The 16,007-nt window shown below is 46.0% G+C and overlaps 2 protein-coding genes across 2 annotated transcripts in view; one reads left to right on the top strand and one right to left on the bottom strand.

The window, feature by feature from the left end:
• The first annotated feature begins 6 nt into the window (after positions 1-6).
• LOC138810521 (26S proteasome regulatory subunit 4) lies at positions 7-14,181 on the top strand. Its single transcript, XM_069997749.1, has 11 exons — positions 7-93; positions 4,491-4,544; positions 5,120-5,216; positions 7,515-7,639; positions 7,851-8,036; positions 8,196-8,324; positions 9,098-9,194; positions 9,982-10,171; positions 10,558-10,709; positions 11,162-11,316; positions 13,833-14,181. The coding sequence occupies exons 1-11, from the start codon at positions 91-93 to the stop codon at positions 13,965-13,967; spliced, it is 1,323 nt and encodes a 440-aa protein (XP_069853850.1). The 5' UTR covers positions 7-90; the 3' UTR covers positions 13,968-14,181.
• LOC138810520 (nuclear exosome regulator NRDE2-like) overlaps positions 13,910-16,007 on the bottom strand; it is a 40,471-nt gene continuing 38,373 nt past the window's right edge. The window contains exon 14 of the mRNA XM_069997748.1: positions 13,910-15,908. Within this exon, the coding sequence (XP_069853849.1) occupies positions 15,783-15,908 (126 nt within the window). The 3' untranslated portion in view covers positions 13,910-15,782. The remainder of the gene's footprint in view (positions 15,909-16,007) is intronic.

The raw sequence follows: 16,007 nt of genomic DNA, 5'->3' as shown, positions 1-16,007 counted from the left end.
GTCCCTCCCTCACAGCAACTTCCGGTTGTGACGGGCGATCGCTGCGGATGTACTTCCGGCGGCGGCGGCAGCTAAAGCGGCCGAGGCAAGATGGTGAGTGACTCAGGGCTTCGGCCGGGGGTCGCCGGGTCGGCGGCGGAGCGGGGCGGCTGTGGCGAGAGGCTCGGGCGCCGCCTCGGGGGTGCGGGCCGCGGGCTCCCTGCCAGGGCCTCGGGGGCGGCGGAGCGGGGCCGCCCGCCCGGACCGAGCACCGCCGCAGGCCGCGGACGGCGTCTGCCGAGCCCGGCGAGTTCGAGTGTGAAAGGGCGGACGCCTGGAGCGGAGGGGGGGGGCGTGGAGGCCGGGCTGGGCCTGCGGGCGGCTGGGCGCGGGAGGAGGGCAGCCTGTGTGTCCGTGTGTCCGTGTGTCCGTGTGTCCGCCTCTGCCTCTGCCTGCCTGCCTGCCTCTGTCTGCCTGTCTGTCTGTCTGCCCGCCAGCCTTCCTGCCTGCCTGCCTCGGCTCTGTTCTGGGCCCGGGGATGAGGGTAGCCTGTGTGTCCGTGTGTCTGTCTGTCTGTCTGTGTCTGCCTCTGGCTTCCTGCCTGCCTGCCCGTCTGTCTGTCAGCCTGCCTGCCTGCCTGCCTGTCTGTCTGTCTGTCTGTCTGTCTCACTGCCCGCCAGCCTGCCTGCCTGCCTGCCTCGGCTCTGTTCTGGGCCCGGGGATGAGGGTAGCCCGTGTGGCTGTGTCTGTCTGCCTGCCTCGGCTGTTCGGAGCTCCCGGGGCGGGGGCTGCCTTCATGGCGCTAACTCCCCCTCCCCCCCCCGCCCCCCCAGGAGAAGCCGCAGAGACGGAGAACAGTGTGATGTGGTGTTCGGCCTGGCGAGACAGGCTGCAGGGGGACGGGGAGGGCCTCAGTCTCTGATGGGGGTGTCAGAAGGACGGTAGTCGATGGTGACTTAGGAGCAGAGGCCGGAATTGAGGGAGTGACCCGCAAGGCACCCGGTCCAGCAAGAGCGATCAGCAGCACGCCAGGGAATCCCTCCAGGAGACTGTGCTTAGCCGGAATCACTGAGGTCGCCTAAAGGCGTCTGAGTTCTTTTCCAACATTTTCTCGTCCTTCTTTACAACAGTCCCTGGAAGTAATTGTTAATATTATTCTCGTTTTGCCAAGGAGGAAACTGAACACAGTAAGTGGTTGTGGTAGGCGACAGACCCGTGCTTTCTAGAGCCATAAAGAAACATCTAGATTGTGGTATCCAGTAGACCTGGGTGGGATTCCTGGCGCTCTGTCTGACAAATGTGACAATGTGCAAATCTCTGGACTTCGTGGGGCCTTGGTTAGCTTTCCTGTCAATAAGGGCCATGATGTACTAGTCTCATATAGTTTGTAAGAATCAAATAGGATAACACTGTGAGCATGTTTAGCACACTGCATGGCATATCAGAATTGCTTAGTAAAAGGTGTAATTATCTGAAAGGAAGAAACGTGTAAGATGCCCCAGAAATGGAGTGTGGAACCCATTCACATCTTCCATTGGATCAGACTCACATAGAGTGAGGAAAGGTAGATGAAAGATTTGGCAGGGGCCAGGCTTGGATATGGTACCACAAAGGGCAGGGAGCAGTTGATGGTTTTTGAGGAGAGGGCAGGATCAGCTGTTTGTTTTAGAAGGTCAGAGTTCTCCACTTGGAGGCAAGAGTTCAAATAAGAAGTCATGATGGCCTGGGCAAAATGTGGAGGAATAAAGTTGGAGAAACACAAAAGAGAGTGAAGAACAGAACAGAAAAGGATTCAGACTCTTTTTTTGTTTTTGTCTGTTGTGGGGCTTTAAACTCTGGGTCTGGGCACTCTTCTCAGCTCTTCAGCTCAAGGCGAGCACTCTACCACAGTGCCACTTCCTATTTTCTGGTGGTTTATTGGAGATCAGAGTCTCGTGGAGGGGCTGGGAAGTTGGCTCAGTGGTAGAACGCTTGCCTTGCATGCCTGAGGCCCTGGGTTCGATTCCTCAGCACCACATAAGCAAAAATAAAAAAGCCAGAAGTGGCGCTGTGGCTGAAGTGGTAGGGCACTAGCCTTGAGCTGAAGAGCTGAGGGACAGTGCTCAGGCCCAGAGTTCAGGACCCACAACCGGACCAAAAAAAAAACAGTCTCATGGACTTTCCTGCCCGGGCTGGCTTTGAACTCCAATCCTTAGATCTCAGCCTCCTGAGTAGCTAGGATTGCAGGCGTGAGCCACCAGCACCTGGCTAGGATTCAGACTTCTTTAAAGCACACATTATAAGCTGGGTGTTGTGGCTCTTGCCTGCAATCCTAGCTACTGAGATAAGATTGTGATTTGATGCCAACCTGGGCAAAAAGTTCGGGGGAAAAAGTATATCTCAACCAAGAGAAAGCGGAGTATGGTGACACACACCTTTCATTCCATCTACACATGGAATGTTCATAGGAGGACCGCAGTCCAGGCTGGCCTGGGGGAAAAGTGAAGCTCGATGTGAAAAATAAGGAAAGAAAAAGAATTAGAGGCATGGCTCAAGCACTAACAGGGCCTAGGGAGTGCCCATCCTGATTTCAAACTCTGGTACCAGCAAATGATTTTTTTTTTTTTAAATTTAAGCCAGGCATTAGTGGTTTACACCTGTTGTCTTAACTGTTCTGTGGGCTAAGATCTGAGGAATGATGTTCACAGCCAGCCCATGCAGACAGATCAAAGAAACTCTTATCTCCAATTGACCGCCAAAAAGGGACTTGTTTCTGTAATTACAGCTCATGGGAGACTGAGGCAAGAGGACCAAGGGTGAAGTTCAAAGTCAGCCTGGGCTACATAACAAAACCCTGTCTCAAAATAACAATAGTAACAAAAAATAAAATGAAGCTCATATTTTGTAGGCAGACTGGCAGCTAAAATGGAGACCCTTCCCTTCCTGTTTACCAGTAATAGACTGTCATGGAAGTATAAGTGGTTTGCCTGAGTTACTTCATTTTCAGAAACAGATAGGAGGTAGTAGCATCTCTCTTTTCCAGGTGAGGACACAGGGAGGTATTCTGACCCAAGGCCATGTAGCTCATAGGCAGAATTCAAATTTACATTCATTAATTCCACAGTCTCCATGTTCTCAGGCTGGTTGGGAATAATGAAATCTACCTTGCAGGGTTGTGTGGAATAAAGGATAGTGAAGGAAAAATACCTATTACATATTTGGGAACATCATAAGCACCCTAAAAACAACTGATCGGGGCTGGGAAGGTGGCTCAGTGGTAGAGCGCTTGCCTTGCATGCCTGAGGCCCTGGGTTCGATTCCTCAGCACCACATAAGCAAAAAGAAAAAAGCTGGAAGTGGCACTGTGGCTCAAGTGGTAGAGCACTAGTCTTGAGCTGAAGAGCTGAGAGACAGCTCCCAGGCCCAGAGTTCAGGCCCCATGACCGGACCCAAAACAAAACAAAACAAAACAAAAAAACACCTGACCAGCCATCACCAAGTTTCCTTAAGAGGTATAAGTAATTGTTACAGGCCTATAACTTGAATAGCTTATTTCAGTATAACTGTGTTACATAGAATCGCTGTAATCTTTTAATTAGCTGCTTCACTAAAGTACAGAGTTTTAAGAATCCTTCATGTGGTGAAATAAATGTGATATTGTCTCCAGATAACCATGATGTGGTGGTTTTGTCTTGATACTGAAACGGGGTATATTAACTTAAGAGATACTTACATGGAGGTAGTTTGAGGAGACTGCAAGTTCATGTTATTTGTGTTTAAAAGCTACCATTTGAAGCACTGCTCTGTTAGGTATTGTACTATAAATGAGGGGTCTGTTAAAATCAGAAATCCCACTGAGTTGGTTTTTTTCAAAATACACTAAGTTCTTGGCATATTAAGATGGACATTTCAGACAGAAAAAGGATTTGTAGAGCGCTTGCCTTGCATGCATGAGGCCCTGGGTTCGATTCCTCAGCACCACATAAGAAAAAAGCCAGAAGTGGCACTGTGGCTCAAGTGGTAGAGTGCTAGCCTTGAGCTGAAGATCTGAGGGACAGCACCCAGGCCCAGAGTTCAGGCCCCATGACCGAACCCAAAAAAAGAAAAGAAAAGAAAAAGGATTTGTCCATGTTCAGGGCTATAGGGATGGAAGGTAGATTACGTTGTCTTCTGGATTCTGGTGTGATCTACATGGAGAGTAAATGGTAGTTGAGGAGCTTTCATGCCCTGGTTTCTTGAAACGTAGTCTCTGGAGCCTCAGTGTGAGAGTGTAAAGGAACCTCAAGGTCTAGGTACTCTTGGAACCTCAGATTCCTTAGTTACATCTGCTACATGATACAGTTGTTCCTGGTTCAAAGAGGCAATCAGTTGCGAGTATCTGCCATACAAGATACATACCTTAGCAACCAAATACTTGGTTTTGTAAATGCTGAAGTGGAGGGTGTGTTCATTTTTTTAAATCATGGGACAAGAAGGCCCTGCTTTTGAAGGGATTATATTCAAAATTGACATCTGGGTTTGATTTGTTTCAGGGTCAAAGTCAGAGTGGTGGTCACGGTCCTGGAGGTGGCAAGAAGGATGACAAGGTAAATAACACCGGATGTTTACTGTGATTTTGACAGATTGTGGACAGTGTCATAAGTCTTAGCTGAGTTCTTTGGGGATCTATAAATTTAAAAGAGCAATGTGATCCAGTAGTTGTGAACCTCTCCTAATCCATAGCTTGAACACTCATTCTGTGTTTTTGAAAAGGTTATTGACCTATCAAATGGTATTTTAAGTGTTAATGTTTACTGAATGTGTAAAAAAGTTTTTTAAGTATACTTGTACTTTTAGTGTTTAACATCCTGAAGCTAAAGAATTGTTTCAAATTTTTGTCATGAAACTCAATTCTAGTTTCTCCTTTTAAAACTAATCGAATTCACTATCATTTATATATATTATTATTATTAAAAGAAGACTACATTGTCTTATTTACATTGGACTTGTTAAGATTACAGAAAAGTAAAAATCTAGCTCTTCCAAAGGCAGTTTCTAATAGCATTCTAAGAGATAAGGAAAATTATACCATCTAGGTATAGATGGTGGTGAAGCAGGAAAAAAAAATGTGTGTTTTATGATTCCATTGACTTTTTTTCCCATGCTCTTCTAAAAACCCAAGGACAAGAAAAAGAAATATGAACCTCCTGTACCAACTAGAGTGGGGAAAAAGAAGAAGAAAACAAAGGGACCAGATGCTGCCAGCAAACTGCCACTGGGTAATGCCATGACTCCTTCTTGTTGCCTTCAGTTCCTAGTTGAAACCATCTCTGTGCAGTAGCTGGGAGTCGGAAGGGGAGACAGGAAGTGGGCATTTGTGGAGGTGCTAGCTCTGTGATTGGACCTATTCTGCCTATCTTGTGTGTGATATTCCTCTAGGTTGATATAACAGCTATACTTTATTTTAAAATACAGTATTACATAAAATTTCTTTAAATAGCCAGCCCTAATATATCAAAAGTATAGGTCATTTCATTTTGCTCTGTTAAGAGAAGGTCTCACTAGGTAGCTCAGGCTAGCCTCAAACTCCTAAGCTTCCTGCCTCAGCCTCCCAAAGTCTAGGACTGCAGCACCAGTACAAATGTATAGTTTTAGATCACAGACCCAAAGTGGAACTTGAGCTACTCTGAAATACTATTTCGTGAAATGAAGTGTTACTGTATTAAAATTGGGGTCATGCGATGCCTGAACTTAATACTTTTCCATGGCTTCCTGATGCACATAGACTGCTGTGCTCTGACTCAGCCCACTTCTCCATGCTTTCCATGCGGAGGCCTTGCTTCTTACCCTTGCTCACTGGCCATATTGCCTGCCTGTGACCTATGACTGCTCTTCTCAGGGCCTTTTCCTCTGCTTACCATGTTCTTCCCCAGGTCCTTCCTGTGGCTTCCTGTTTCTCCCTCAGGCTTCAGTTCAAATTTAATTTAATATTTAAGAATACAGGGAGTCGGACAGTAATACTGGTCACTAATTCTACTGTAATGTGACAATATGGTACTGGTACAGAACGAGATGACTAAGTCAACAGAAGAGAGTAGGAAGTTCAAGAGTCCAGTCATGTAGGTGCAGTGTCCCATGCCTGTAAAATCCAGCTGTTCATGAGGCTGAGACCTGAGCCAACTCAGGAAGAAGATGTGATACTGTTTATGTCCAATTAACTACCAAAAAGCTGGAAATGGAAGTGTGGCTCTAAAGATAGAATGCTAGGCTTGAGCACAAAAACTCAGAAACAGAGTGAAGGCCTTGAGTATAAGCCCAGGATAGGCACACACCCACAAAAAAGTCACGTCACATGGATAGTTAGTGTATGTTCCAAGTAAAATTTTCAATTCTCCCTCCTTACTTCTCTTCATTTCTTTCTTTCTCTTCCCTTTTCTTTTTTTTTTTTTTTTTTTTTTTTTTTTGGGTCCAGTCGTGGGGCCTGAACTCTGGGCCTGGGCGCTGTCCCTCAGCTCTTCAGCTCAAGGCTAGTGCTCTACCACTTGAGCCACAGTGCCACTTCCGGCTTTTTTCTTTTTGCTTATGTGGTGCTGAGGAATCGAACCCAGGGCCTCAGGCATGCAAGGCAAGCGCTCTACCACTGAGCCACCTTCCCAGCCCCTCTCTTCCCTTTTCTTACCTTGCCTTACCTTTTTTCTTTTCTTCCTTCCTCCCCTCCCTCCCTTTCTTTTTCTCTACCTCCTTCCCTTTCCCACTCACTCAGGTACTGGGATTTGAACTCAAGAGTCTTGTGCTTGCTAGGCAGGTGCTGCACCATTTGAGCCCTAGCCCCTTATTTTCCTTTAGTTTATTTTTCAGATAGAGGCTTGCATTTTTGCCCTGTGCTGTCCTCAGACTACCTGAGATCATAGTCATGCAACCTCATCTGGCTTGTTTGTTGAGATGAAAAATCTCAAGAAATTTTTGTCTCTGCTGGCCTCAAACTGCAGTCCTTTCAGTCTGCCTTCCAAATTGTTGGGACTATAGGAGTGAGCCACCATGCCCAGCCAATGGTTTCTTTCTTCTTGAAGCATATAGACTATTCTGTTGAGTCAGGATTGGTTATTTTACACTGCTTATTTGGCCATAAACCTATTTTGAGATGCTTGGTTAGAAATTCTAGAGCCTATGTCTCCTTTTTGTTTTGGTACATGAATGCTTAAAGTTAGCACAATTTGGATGTTTTTAGAATCTTTCCAGCTAAAATGAGCCGATATTAAATTCCTGAAAAAACCTTTTTTTTGGGGGGGGGGCATAAAATAAGTATTTATGTGTGGTTCCAGTAATACCCAAATACTGTAATTCACATTAGTGGAAAAAATCCAAGTTTCTTTTTTTTTTCCCCAGATTTTTTTTTTTGTGTGTGAAAATACTGTACAGAGGGGTTACAATTACATGGGCAAGATAATGAGTACATTTCTTATCAAGCATTGTAGCCTCCTCCTTTGTTTCCCCTTCCCATCCCTTAAAAATCCAAGTTTCTTATGTAACCATTCTTCAGCGAGGTCTTCAGTTGAAACCTTATTGTTTAATTACAGTGACACCTCACACTCAGTGCCGCTTAAAATTACTGAAGTTAGAGAGAATTAAAGACTATCTTCTCATGGAGGAAGAATTTATTAGAAATCAGGAACAAATGAAACCATTAGAAGAAAAGCAAGAGGTAAGAAGAGAAGTTACTGTCTTTTTTTTTTTTTTTAACAAAGTGAATTCTACTTAGAACCTATAACTACCCATAAGTAAATGTGTTCAAGTGACTGGACTGTGCCAAGTTTTATGAAGCCTTCTTAGCTACCTTTGTAAATCTAGTACAGTCAGGATGCTCTGCCGTTTAGGTCTAAGCTGCTTTTCGTTTGTGGAACGTTATTGTGTAGGAGGAAAGATCCAAGGTGGATGACCTGAGGGGGACCCCGATGTCAGTAGGCACCTTGGAGGAGATCATCGATGACAATCATGCCATCGTGTCTACATCTGTGGGCTCCGAGCACTACGTCAGCATCCTTTCATTCGTGGACAAGGATCTGCTGGAACCAGGCTGCTCAGTCCTGCTCAACCACAAGGTGAGTTGCTACGTCTCTAAGGGCGCCATGGAACTTCGTTCTTCCTCTGAGGTCCATCCACCCGTTCTGTGGCAGTGGTACTAAACAGTGCCGGGGGTGGGGAGAAGAGCTCTGGACCCGCACTGTGTGGGGTCTGTTAACTTGTGCTGTTGTTGCCAGGTGCACGCAGTGATAGGGGTGCTGATGGATGACACAGACCCCCTGGTCACAGTGATGAAGGTGGAAAAGGCTCCCCAGGAGACATATGCAGATATTGGGGGCTTAGACAACCAAATCCAGGAAATTAAGGTATGATGGGGCACCAGCACTGCATTTTTAAGACTTCTGATTATTCCAGGTAGGGCACTTTTGACGTGTTGTGTACACTTGTTCTTCTTTATTGGTCAGACCAGTTACTGACTCAGAGCTTACCAGTTGTGGAGTTCCTTGTTTGTTAACACTGAGTTCGATAGTCGAAATAACAGTAGATTATGTGTTCCTGCATCAGCTATAGTCTAATACTTTCCTATGTGATGGTTAGTGAATGATCTATGTGAAGGTATGTTACTTCCCATCGTGCTGACTTTGACACTGCCTGTACAAGATATAGTGGTGGGGTCTAGCACGTAATCCCGATCTTCAGTGGTCCTTGGCATTGGTGTATGGCTGTGGGTCTGCTGACTTCAGGTTCTTTGATCCCTAAGGAATTCATTCAGGCCCTCACAGATCTTCTCAGACAGCTGGAAATATGTACTATCTCCCGATGGGGATAGCCATCAGGAAGTCCTTCCAGGTCCTCTCTGTTGTTTGATCAAGAGGGTGAATTTTAGCTTTCTTAAGACACTCTTGCACAAGAACAGCTTAAATGTTGCTTAGGACTGACTATAGGAAATTAAAGAGAGACACTAGGTGTAACTTAGAAATGTGATGGCTTCGAAGAGCCATGTCTCTTCAGCTGCTGGGTCTGAGCTTAGGACATTTTTCCTCACTGTTGGTACAATTGAGATCTTCTCATAATGTTAGATAATGCTAATCATTTCAGTAAGAAAGCCTCATTCTTACCAAGTGTTTCTCCTCTGTAGGAATCTGTGGAGTTGCCTCTCACCCATCCTGAATATTATGAAGAGATGGGTATAAAACCCCCTAAGGGAGTCATTCTCTATGGCCCACCTGGCACAGGTTTGTTCTGTGTGATGCCGTGAACACTCAGCTTACTTAGATATCTGTCTCTAGATCTATCTAGATAGTGCTGGAGATGAACCTAGCCCTGGCAAAGTCTATACTCCATCATTGAACTACATCTGTTAGTCCTTTTTTTGAGACAAGTTCTCACTGTGCAGCCTAGACTGACCTTAAAACTCACAGTTCTTCTGTCTCAGCCTCCCAGATGCTGGAATTATTAGCGTGTGCCATGATGCCTCGGTCAGCTCTTACCTTGAGCAGCAGCATTGATTGTTTATAATTACTAACCTGACCAGTGAGGACACTACAGTTCCCTAGTTTAAGACAGCTGCTGTGCCTGGTGCCAGTGGTTCACACCTATAATTCTAGCTACTCAGGAGGCTGAGACCTAAGGATCACTGTTTGAAGCCAGCCTGGGCAGGAAAGTCCATGAGACTTATCTCCAGGTAGTCAGGAGAAAAGCTGGGAATGCAGCAAAATGCAGCTTGTGGCTCAAGTGGCAGAGTACTAGCCTTGAGCAAAATGAAACTCGGACAGCGCCCAGGCCCTGAGTTCAAGCATCAGGACTGGTGCCAAGAAAAAAGATTTTTTGACATCATCATGAGGAGTTCAGAAAAAGTTTTTTGCAGCGCTCAGAATGTGTCAGTGGATTAAGGTGGCAGTGTCCAAACGCCCAGTAGAAGCGTACTTTCAACACTGCAGCCTCCCACCTCAGCGCAGCATGTCTAACTCAGAACCACACTGAGGGCTTTTTCCCTTTTTTTTTTCCTTTTATCTAAAACAGGTAAAACTCTGTTAGCTAAAGCAGTAGCAAATCAAACCTCAGCCACTTTCTTGAGAGTGGTGGGCTCAGAACTTATTCAGAAGTACCTAGGCGATGGGCCCAAACTTGTACGGGAATTGTTTCGAGTTGCAGAAGAACACGCACCATCCATCGTGTTTATTGATGAAATCGATGCCATTGGGACCAAAAGGTACATTTGCCCTTACCTATTTTGTGTTACTCAGAGAGAAAACTGTACACTGTACAGTTCTATTCTGGGAATGCTCTTGGCTCTTGAGGTAGCAAGCTCTTGCTGAATTCTTAGCCTCTGCTCTCCAGACCAGATGACTCTCCCCAGAAGCTGAGAGCACCTAGAAATCAGTCATCTGTGACTAACTACAGCTTGAGCACTTACTCCCTGAGTCAAACCATCTGGACTGGGAGCATGGCCGTTTCTGCCTTTGACGGTCACTGTCAGGCTGGCAGGTCATACACAAAAAGGGAGTGGCCATGGGATTGAGGGTGTGTCCTGGTGCATCTTGCAAAACTCCCCTTTGCATATCACATGGGCCTTATTTTTTTCTCTCCTTTTCAAAGGTACGATTCAAATTCTGGAGGTGAGAGAGAAATTCAGCGAACCATGCTGGAGTTGTTGAACCAGCTGGATGGCTTTGATTCAAGGGGGGATGTGAAAGTTATCATGGCCACTAACCGGATAGAAACTTTGGATCCAGCACTGATCAGACCAGGTTAAATTTGCTCTTGTTTCAACACAGAGAACTGATGTCTATATATTTGTGTTGTGTGTTTGGGGGGAATTATAAAATGATACACATAATAGCAAATACAGTAAAACTTGAATAGGTTGAGATCACAGTCTGTGCAGATTGGCACTTTGAATTCCACTCTTCCATTATAGGCTTTCTGTCCTCATAATAAAGACTACCTTTTAGTCTAAAGAGATAAAGAACAAAGGTCTATCCTTTGTCAGTAAATACCCTATTCATGAACTGCTCCTTTATTTCTATAGGCTTTTGATGGATAAATTCAAATGTAGAAATTTACACAGTACAGAAACGATTGTTTGCTTTGTAAGGCTTGAATGTCATTCCACAGTTGTTCCACATCTGAAGGTTGGGTGTAAGGGGACGGGATGAGGCTGGGTCCATATGGCATGTGACTGAAGGCTTTGTGCCTGCAGGCCGCATTGACAGGAAGATTGAGTTCCCCCTGCCTGATGAGAAGACAAAGAAGCGTATCTTCCAGATTCACACAAGCAGGATGACGCTGGCTGATGACGTGACTCTAGATGACTTGATCATGGCAAAGGATGACCTCTCTGGGGCTGACATCAAGGTAACTAGGCTGAGCAGACTCATCTCTGGAAGTGTGGCCCATCTGTTAAGAAAGACTGAGCTCTTGGAGTTTGTTTAGGTCTGATGTGTGGATGGATATCTGATACTTCAGTTGCCATTACCTGTTGGCTTACTTTACATTCAAGTGGTAGTTTTGCTTTTTATCTGAAGTCACTTATGATTCAAATTAGGAAATAACCCCAAACCTTCATAGCAACAAGGATAAATCACTGCACTAAACTTGTCTCCTCCCTGCACCAGGGCCAAGGTGACGTGCTTGTGTGTGTCACTTGGTCCCAGATCTGAGTCTGCTGGAGAAGTCCCCAGAGCTGCCAAGGGGTCAGCACCACTGCATTTGTGCTCCTGCTTTGTGTTGTGCTGGGCTGTACCAGATTATAGCCCTTGATCTCATCACAAGTCTTAGGAGTTAAGACATTTCTTCCCAGATGCCCAGGCCTGGCAGCAGTGAGTATAGGTCCTGAGCAGCACAAGGTCGTGGCTGGGGAGGAAGGGGACAGGTACTTCTCCAGGCCAATGCCTGCTGATCCTTGGGATCATCCCATCAGTCCAATCAGTCCCATACTGCCTTAGTGGTTTAGTCAGGGAGGAAAAAAACCTGTCTTCCTTATTTAATAGGAATTGTTTCCGTTTTTACGGCAACTTATTTTGAAACTTAAGCCTTCAGAAAACAGTGTACATCATGGTATCAGGTGGTTTATGAATGACTGACGAAGGGAGGGGGCTGTGCCACTGTGCTGTTGTGGCAGTGTTCCTGAAAGCTTGCAAATAAATCGTAGCTGTTTCTGTGCACAAACACATCCGTGTTTTGGCTGGACCCTTTGAAGTAAATAACCTCATGGCTGTCACCAAAGAGAACTTTCAGGGCCAAGATCAATCGTGCTTTGTCATGTTACAAGAGTTCTTGTTTTGTTTCACTTTGGGCAGGTAATTACTGAAAGAATAAATGAGTCAGTTCTGTACTCTCAACTTACAGTACAGTAAGCCCACATGGGAGTTTATCGCACATGGTTTTGACCAAGCCCAGCCGAGACACAGTATCTAGAGGCAGGTGGTAAAGCTTACCTAGCAAGTGTGAGGCCCTGTGCTCAAGCTCCAATATGGCAGCTCAGGGGCAAATTCAAATAATCATACATTTATAAAACCAAAAGAAACTTCAAAGACAAAAGTTTTGAATTCCCATTTCTGCATCATGAAGCTCAGTTAATGAGAACAAATCCTGTATTATTAGCAATTTGTGTAAATTGGGTGATCTGCCCATTTCCCTGTCCTCAGTTGTGTGAAATATGCCTTCTTCAAAAGCAAGATAAAAATTCATGTGCTAGGGCTGGGAAGGTGGCTCAGTGGTAGAGCGCTTGCCTTGCATGCCTGAGGCCCTGGGTTCGATTCCTCAGCACCACATAAGCAAAAAGGAAAAAGCCGGAAGTGGCACTGTGGCTCAAGTGGTAGAGCGCTAGCCTTGAGCTGAAGAGCTGAGGGACAGCGCCCAGGCCCAGAGTTCAGGCCCCATGACCAGACCCAAAAAAAAAAAAAAAAAAATTCATGTGCTATTTAGGTGAAAGGCGACCATTTAAGATTTGTTGGAATGTGGTGTGTCTTCAGCAGAAGTTAGGCAGTAACAGTTAGGGGAAAATGAATGAATCAATCATAGTACAGACATTGAACTTTATATGTTCTGAATGTGCATATATTTAGTGTTTTGTTTCCTCAATGTGGGAGTTCCTTGGAACCTGTAGTAGATACCATGGGTTGCTCTGTTGAACCAGATAAGAAAATTAATACCTGGGGGGGGGTGTGGGGTGTGTGTGTGTGTGTGTGTGTGTGTGTGTGTGTGTGTGTGTGTGTGTGTGTGTGTGTGTGTGTGTGTGTGTGTGTGTGTGTGTGTGTGTGTGTGTGTGTGTGTGTGTGTGTGTGTGTGTGTGTGTGTGTCTACCTTTGCTCTATTCTCTATTTCCTAGTAGTATTCCATTAATAAAAATGGATTTACAGGAATTTATTGACTGGGTAGCCACTCAGCTTGTTAGAAATTGAGTCTTAGAGTCTGCCAGGCACTATGGCTTTTGCTTGTAATCCTAGCAATTCAGGAGGCTAAGATCTGAGGATCACAGTTCAAAGCCAGCCCAAGTAGCAAAGTCCCTAAGACTCATCTCCAACTAACCACCAAAAAAAAAAAGGGGAGGGAGGTGGAAGTAGAGCTGTGGCTCAAGTGGTAGAGCACTAGCCTTGAGCAAAAAACTTAGGCCCTGGGTTCAAGTCCCAGATTCTGCCCCTCCCCCCCAGAAAAAAACAAAAAAGGAAAAACTTAGAACCTGCATCCCTGCTTCCCAACCATTTATAAATATTGTTTAAATCACCTCAGATCCTTTCTGAAAATCAATAATGTGCTTAAAACATTGAAAAAATAATCTGTTCCTAGATTGTCTTATACCTTATTTCAGAGTAGCTCTCTAAGATAAAAATAAGCATTCCACTTTCTGAACATAATGTTGTTTCTTTCAGGCAATTTGTACAGAAGCTGGTCTGATGGCCTTGAGAGAACGCAGAATGAAAGTAACAAATGAAGACTTCAAAAAATCTAAAGAAAACGTTCTTTATAAGAAACAAGAAGGCACGCCTGAGGGGCTCTATCTCTAGGAACCACAACAGCCTCAGGAAAGTGCTGGGCGTTTCCCTGGTCCTTCAGTGGGATGCAGTTAGGGTTGCCCCAAGGAATCCATGGGTCAGTTGAATTTTATTACAAAACACCCTGTTTGGGGAGTGTGGCTTGTAGGTCGCCCGTCAGGCAGTCTCCGTCTGCTCACTGTGCTGTGCTGCACTCTGTGTCCCAATAAAGTGTGCTTTTCACAAACAGTCCACTTGGCATCGCCACACTGAGGGCCCAGCTCTGGGGAAGCCAGGCTTCATAGACCCAGGCTGGTGGAAGGGGGGGTGGGGTGGGGGGAGAAGAACCCAGAGAGCCAGCTGGCTTAGCAGTGTGCTCTGGTCTCCAAGAGAAGCATCCATGATGGTCTGGGTGAAGACATGTATGAATTTATTACCAGCATGACGAGTTACCATGGACTCAGCTTAATGCATATTTATCTCAGTTCTAGATCAAAACCTGTGTCTTACCAGGGTAGGGTAGGGTAGGGAACTAGCCTGTCTGCAGGACTGTGTTCATCTCTGAAGACCAGAGGAGAACCTGTTTGCTTGCCGCCAGCTAGGGGCTTTTCCCAACGTTCAGAGGCCGCCCTCCAGCAGAGCAGGGGTCAGGTCCCTCAAAGCTCAGTCAGGGCTTGAACAAGAGTGTTTTCAGAGAGCACGTTCTTCCTGGCTGCTGATACCTGGGGAGCAAGACAGACCACCTGCCTGCCTATAGAAAGCCACTGGTTCTTGAAGCCCTTTCTCTGGAGAGATATTTTAGAGAGAACTGATAGCTCCCACTGCAGCAAGTGGTTGGCCTGTGCCAAGGGCTACCATGTCTTCTCTTTTGGAAGTAAAACAACAGATGTGTATTGTAAGTAGCGCCCACAGAGCAGCCCCTTGTATCTGACACAGCAGAAGCCACCTGAGCAATTCCTGGTCCCCCGCAGCTCAGCAACACATGTGGGCCCTGTGGTGTGATGTGATGAACACTTCCAGAGAAAATAACCAGCTCCTGACAAACATGGGCAGTGGTCCTTTTGCCTTGGATGAGCTCAAAACTCTTTCCCTGCCCACCATATTTGTCTATGAGCTGGGAGAAGTCTCAATCGTCTTTCAGACTTTCCTGTCACCAACTGAAACAGAACTGAGATTTTTTTTTTTTTTTGGGTCCGGTCGTGGGAACTGAACTCTGGGCCTGGGCGCTGTCCCTCAGCTCTTCAGCTCAAGGCTAGCACTTGAGCCACAGTGCCACTTCCAGCTTTTTTCTTTTTGCTTATGTGGTGCTGAGGAGTCGAACCCAGGGCCTCAGGCGTGCAAGGCAAGCGCTCTACCACTGAGCCACCTTCCCAGCCCACTAAGATTTTTTTTTTTTTAATCTAAGATAGGGTCTCTCTCCATCTCTTTTCTACTCAACATCTACCCAGAGCAAACCCTTGATAGTATAGCACTCGATGTGAGGAGCTGCTCAGGCGCTGCCCGCTTGTACAGGCCATCCCAGGTCCCCAGGGTACAGGTCAGCACTGAGATTCAGGGGGCAGCTTAGTGGAAAAGCAGGCAGTACTGAGAGCTATCCACAGGGTGGCAGAACCAGAGGTGGTTGGACAGGACCAGAGAGAACAGGAAGGCATGTACACCTTAACCACAAAGATTTCATTGCCATTGGTATGATTCAACTCAACACATGTACACTGTCACATATATAATATGCAGAATAGCCTTTGTGTCATTTATACATCCAGACACAAATGACAGAAACACTTGCAGCTCTGTGCTCCATCCCACACGATCCCCTTGTTCTAGAACCACGCAGCTGGCAGCCAGGTTCTAGTCCTCCAGCAGGAGCTCCAGCTCCTCCATGGGCATGCGCACTCGGAGCTCCTTCTCAGTCATCAGATCCAGGATCTCCTGCAGCTCATCAGGGAAGTATTCCATGGCATCCATGTACAGCACCTATCGACAAAGAAACACTTATTCTCACTGCCAGTACTTGCAGAGTATGGAAGAGCTCTGAGAACAAGGCATGGGGCCTAGAAAATGCCCTCCATTCCC

This window comes from Dipodomys merriami, unplaced genomic scaffold (assembly GCF_024711535.1).
Source record: "Dipodomys merriami isolate MVZ:Mamm:240054 unplaced genomic scaffold, mDipMer1.0.p SCAF_50, whole genome shotgun sequence".
NCBI classification, from domain to species: Eukaryota; Metazoa; Chordata; class Mammalia; order Rodentia; family Heteromyidae; genus Dipodomys; species Dipodomys merriami.
This window is presented reverse-complemented; position numbering and strand designations above follow the sequence as displayed.

What these genes read in the sequence shown, in the direction of transcription:
- LOC138810521 (XM_069997749.1), top strand. An exon ending in GTGGCAAGAAGGATGACAAG is followed by an intron (nt 4,545 to 5,119) that starts GTAAATAACACC and finishes TAAAAACCCAAG; the next exon opens with GACAAGAAAAAGAAATATGA. An exon ending in TCCAGCACTGATCAGACCAG is followed by an intron (nt 10,710 to 11,161) that starts GTTAAATTTGCT and finishes TTGTGCCTGCAG; the next exon opens with GCCGCATTGACAGGAAGATT.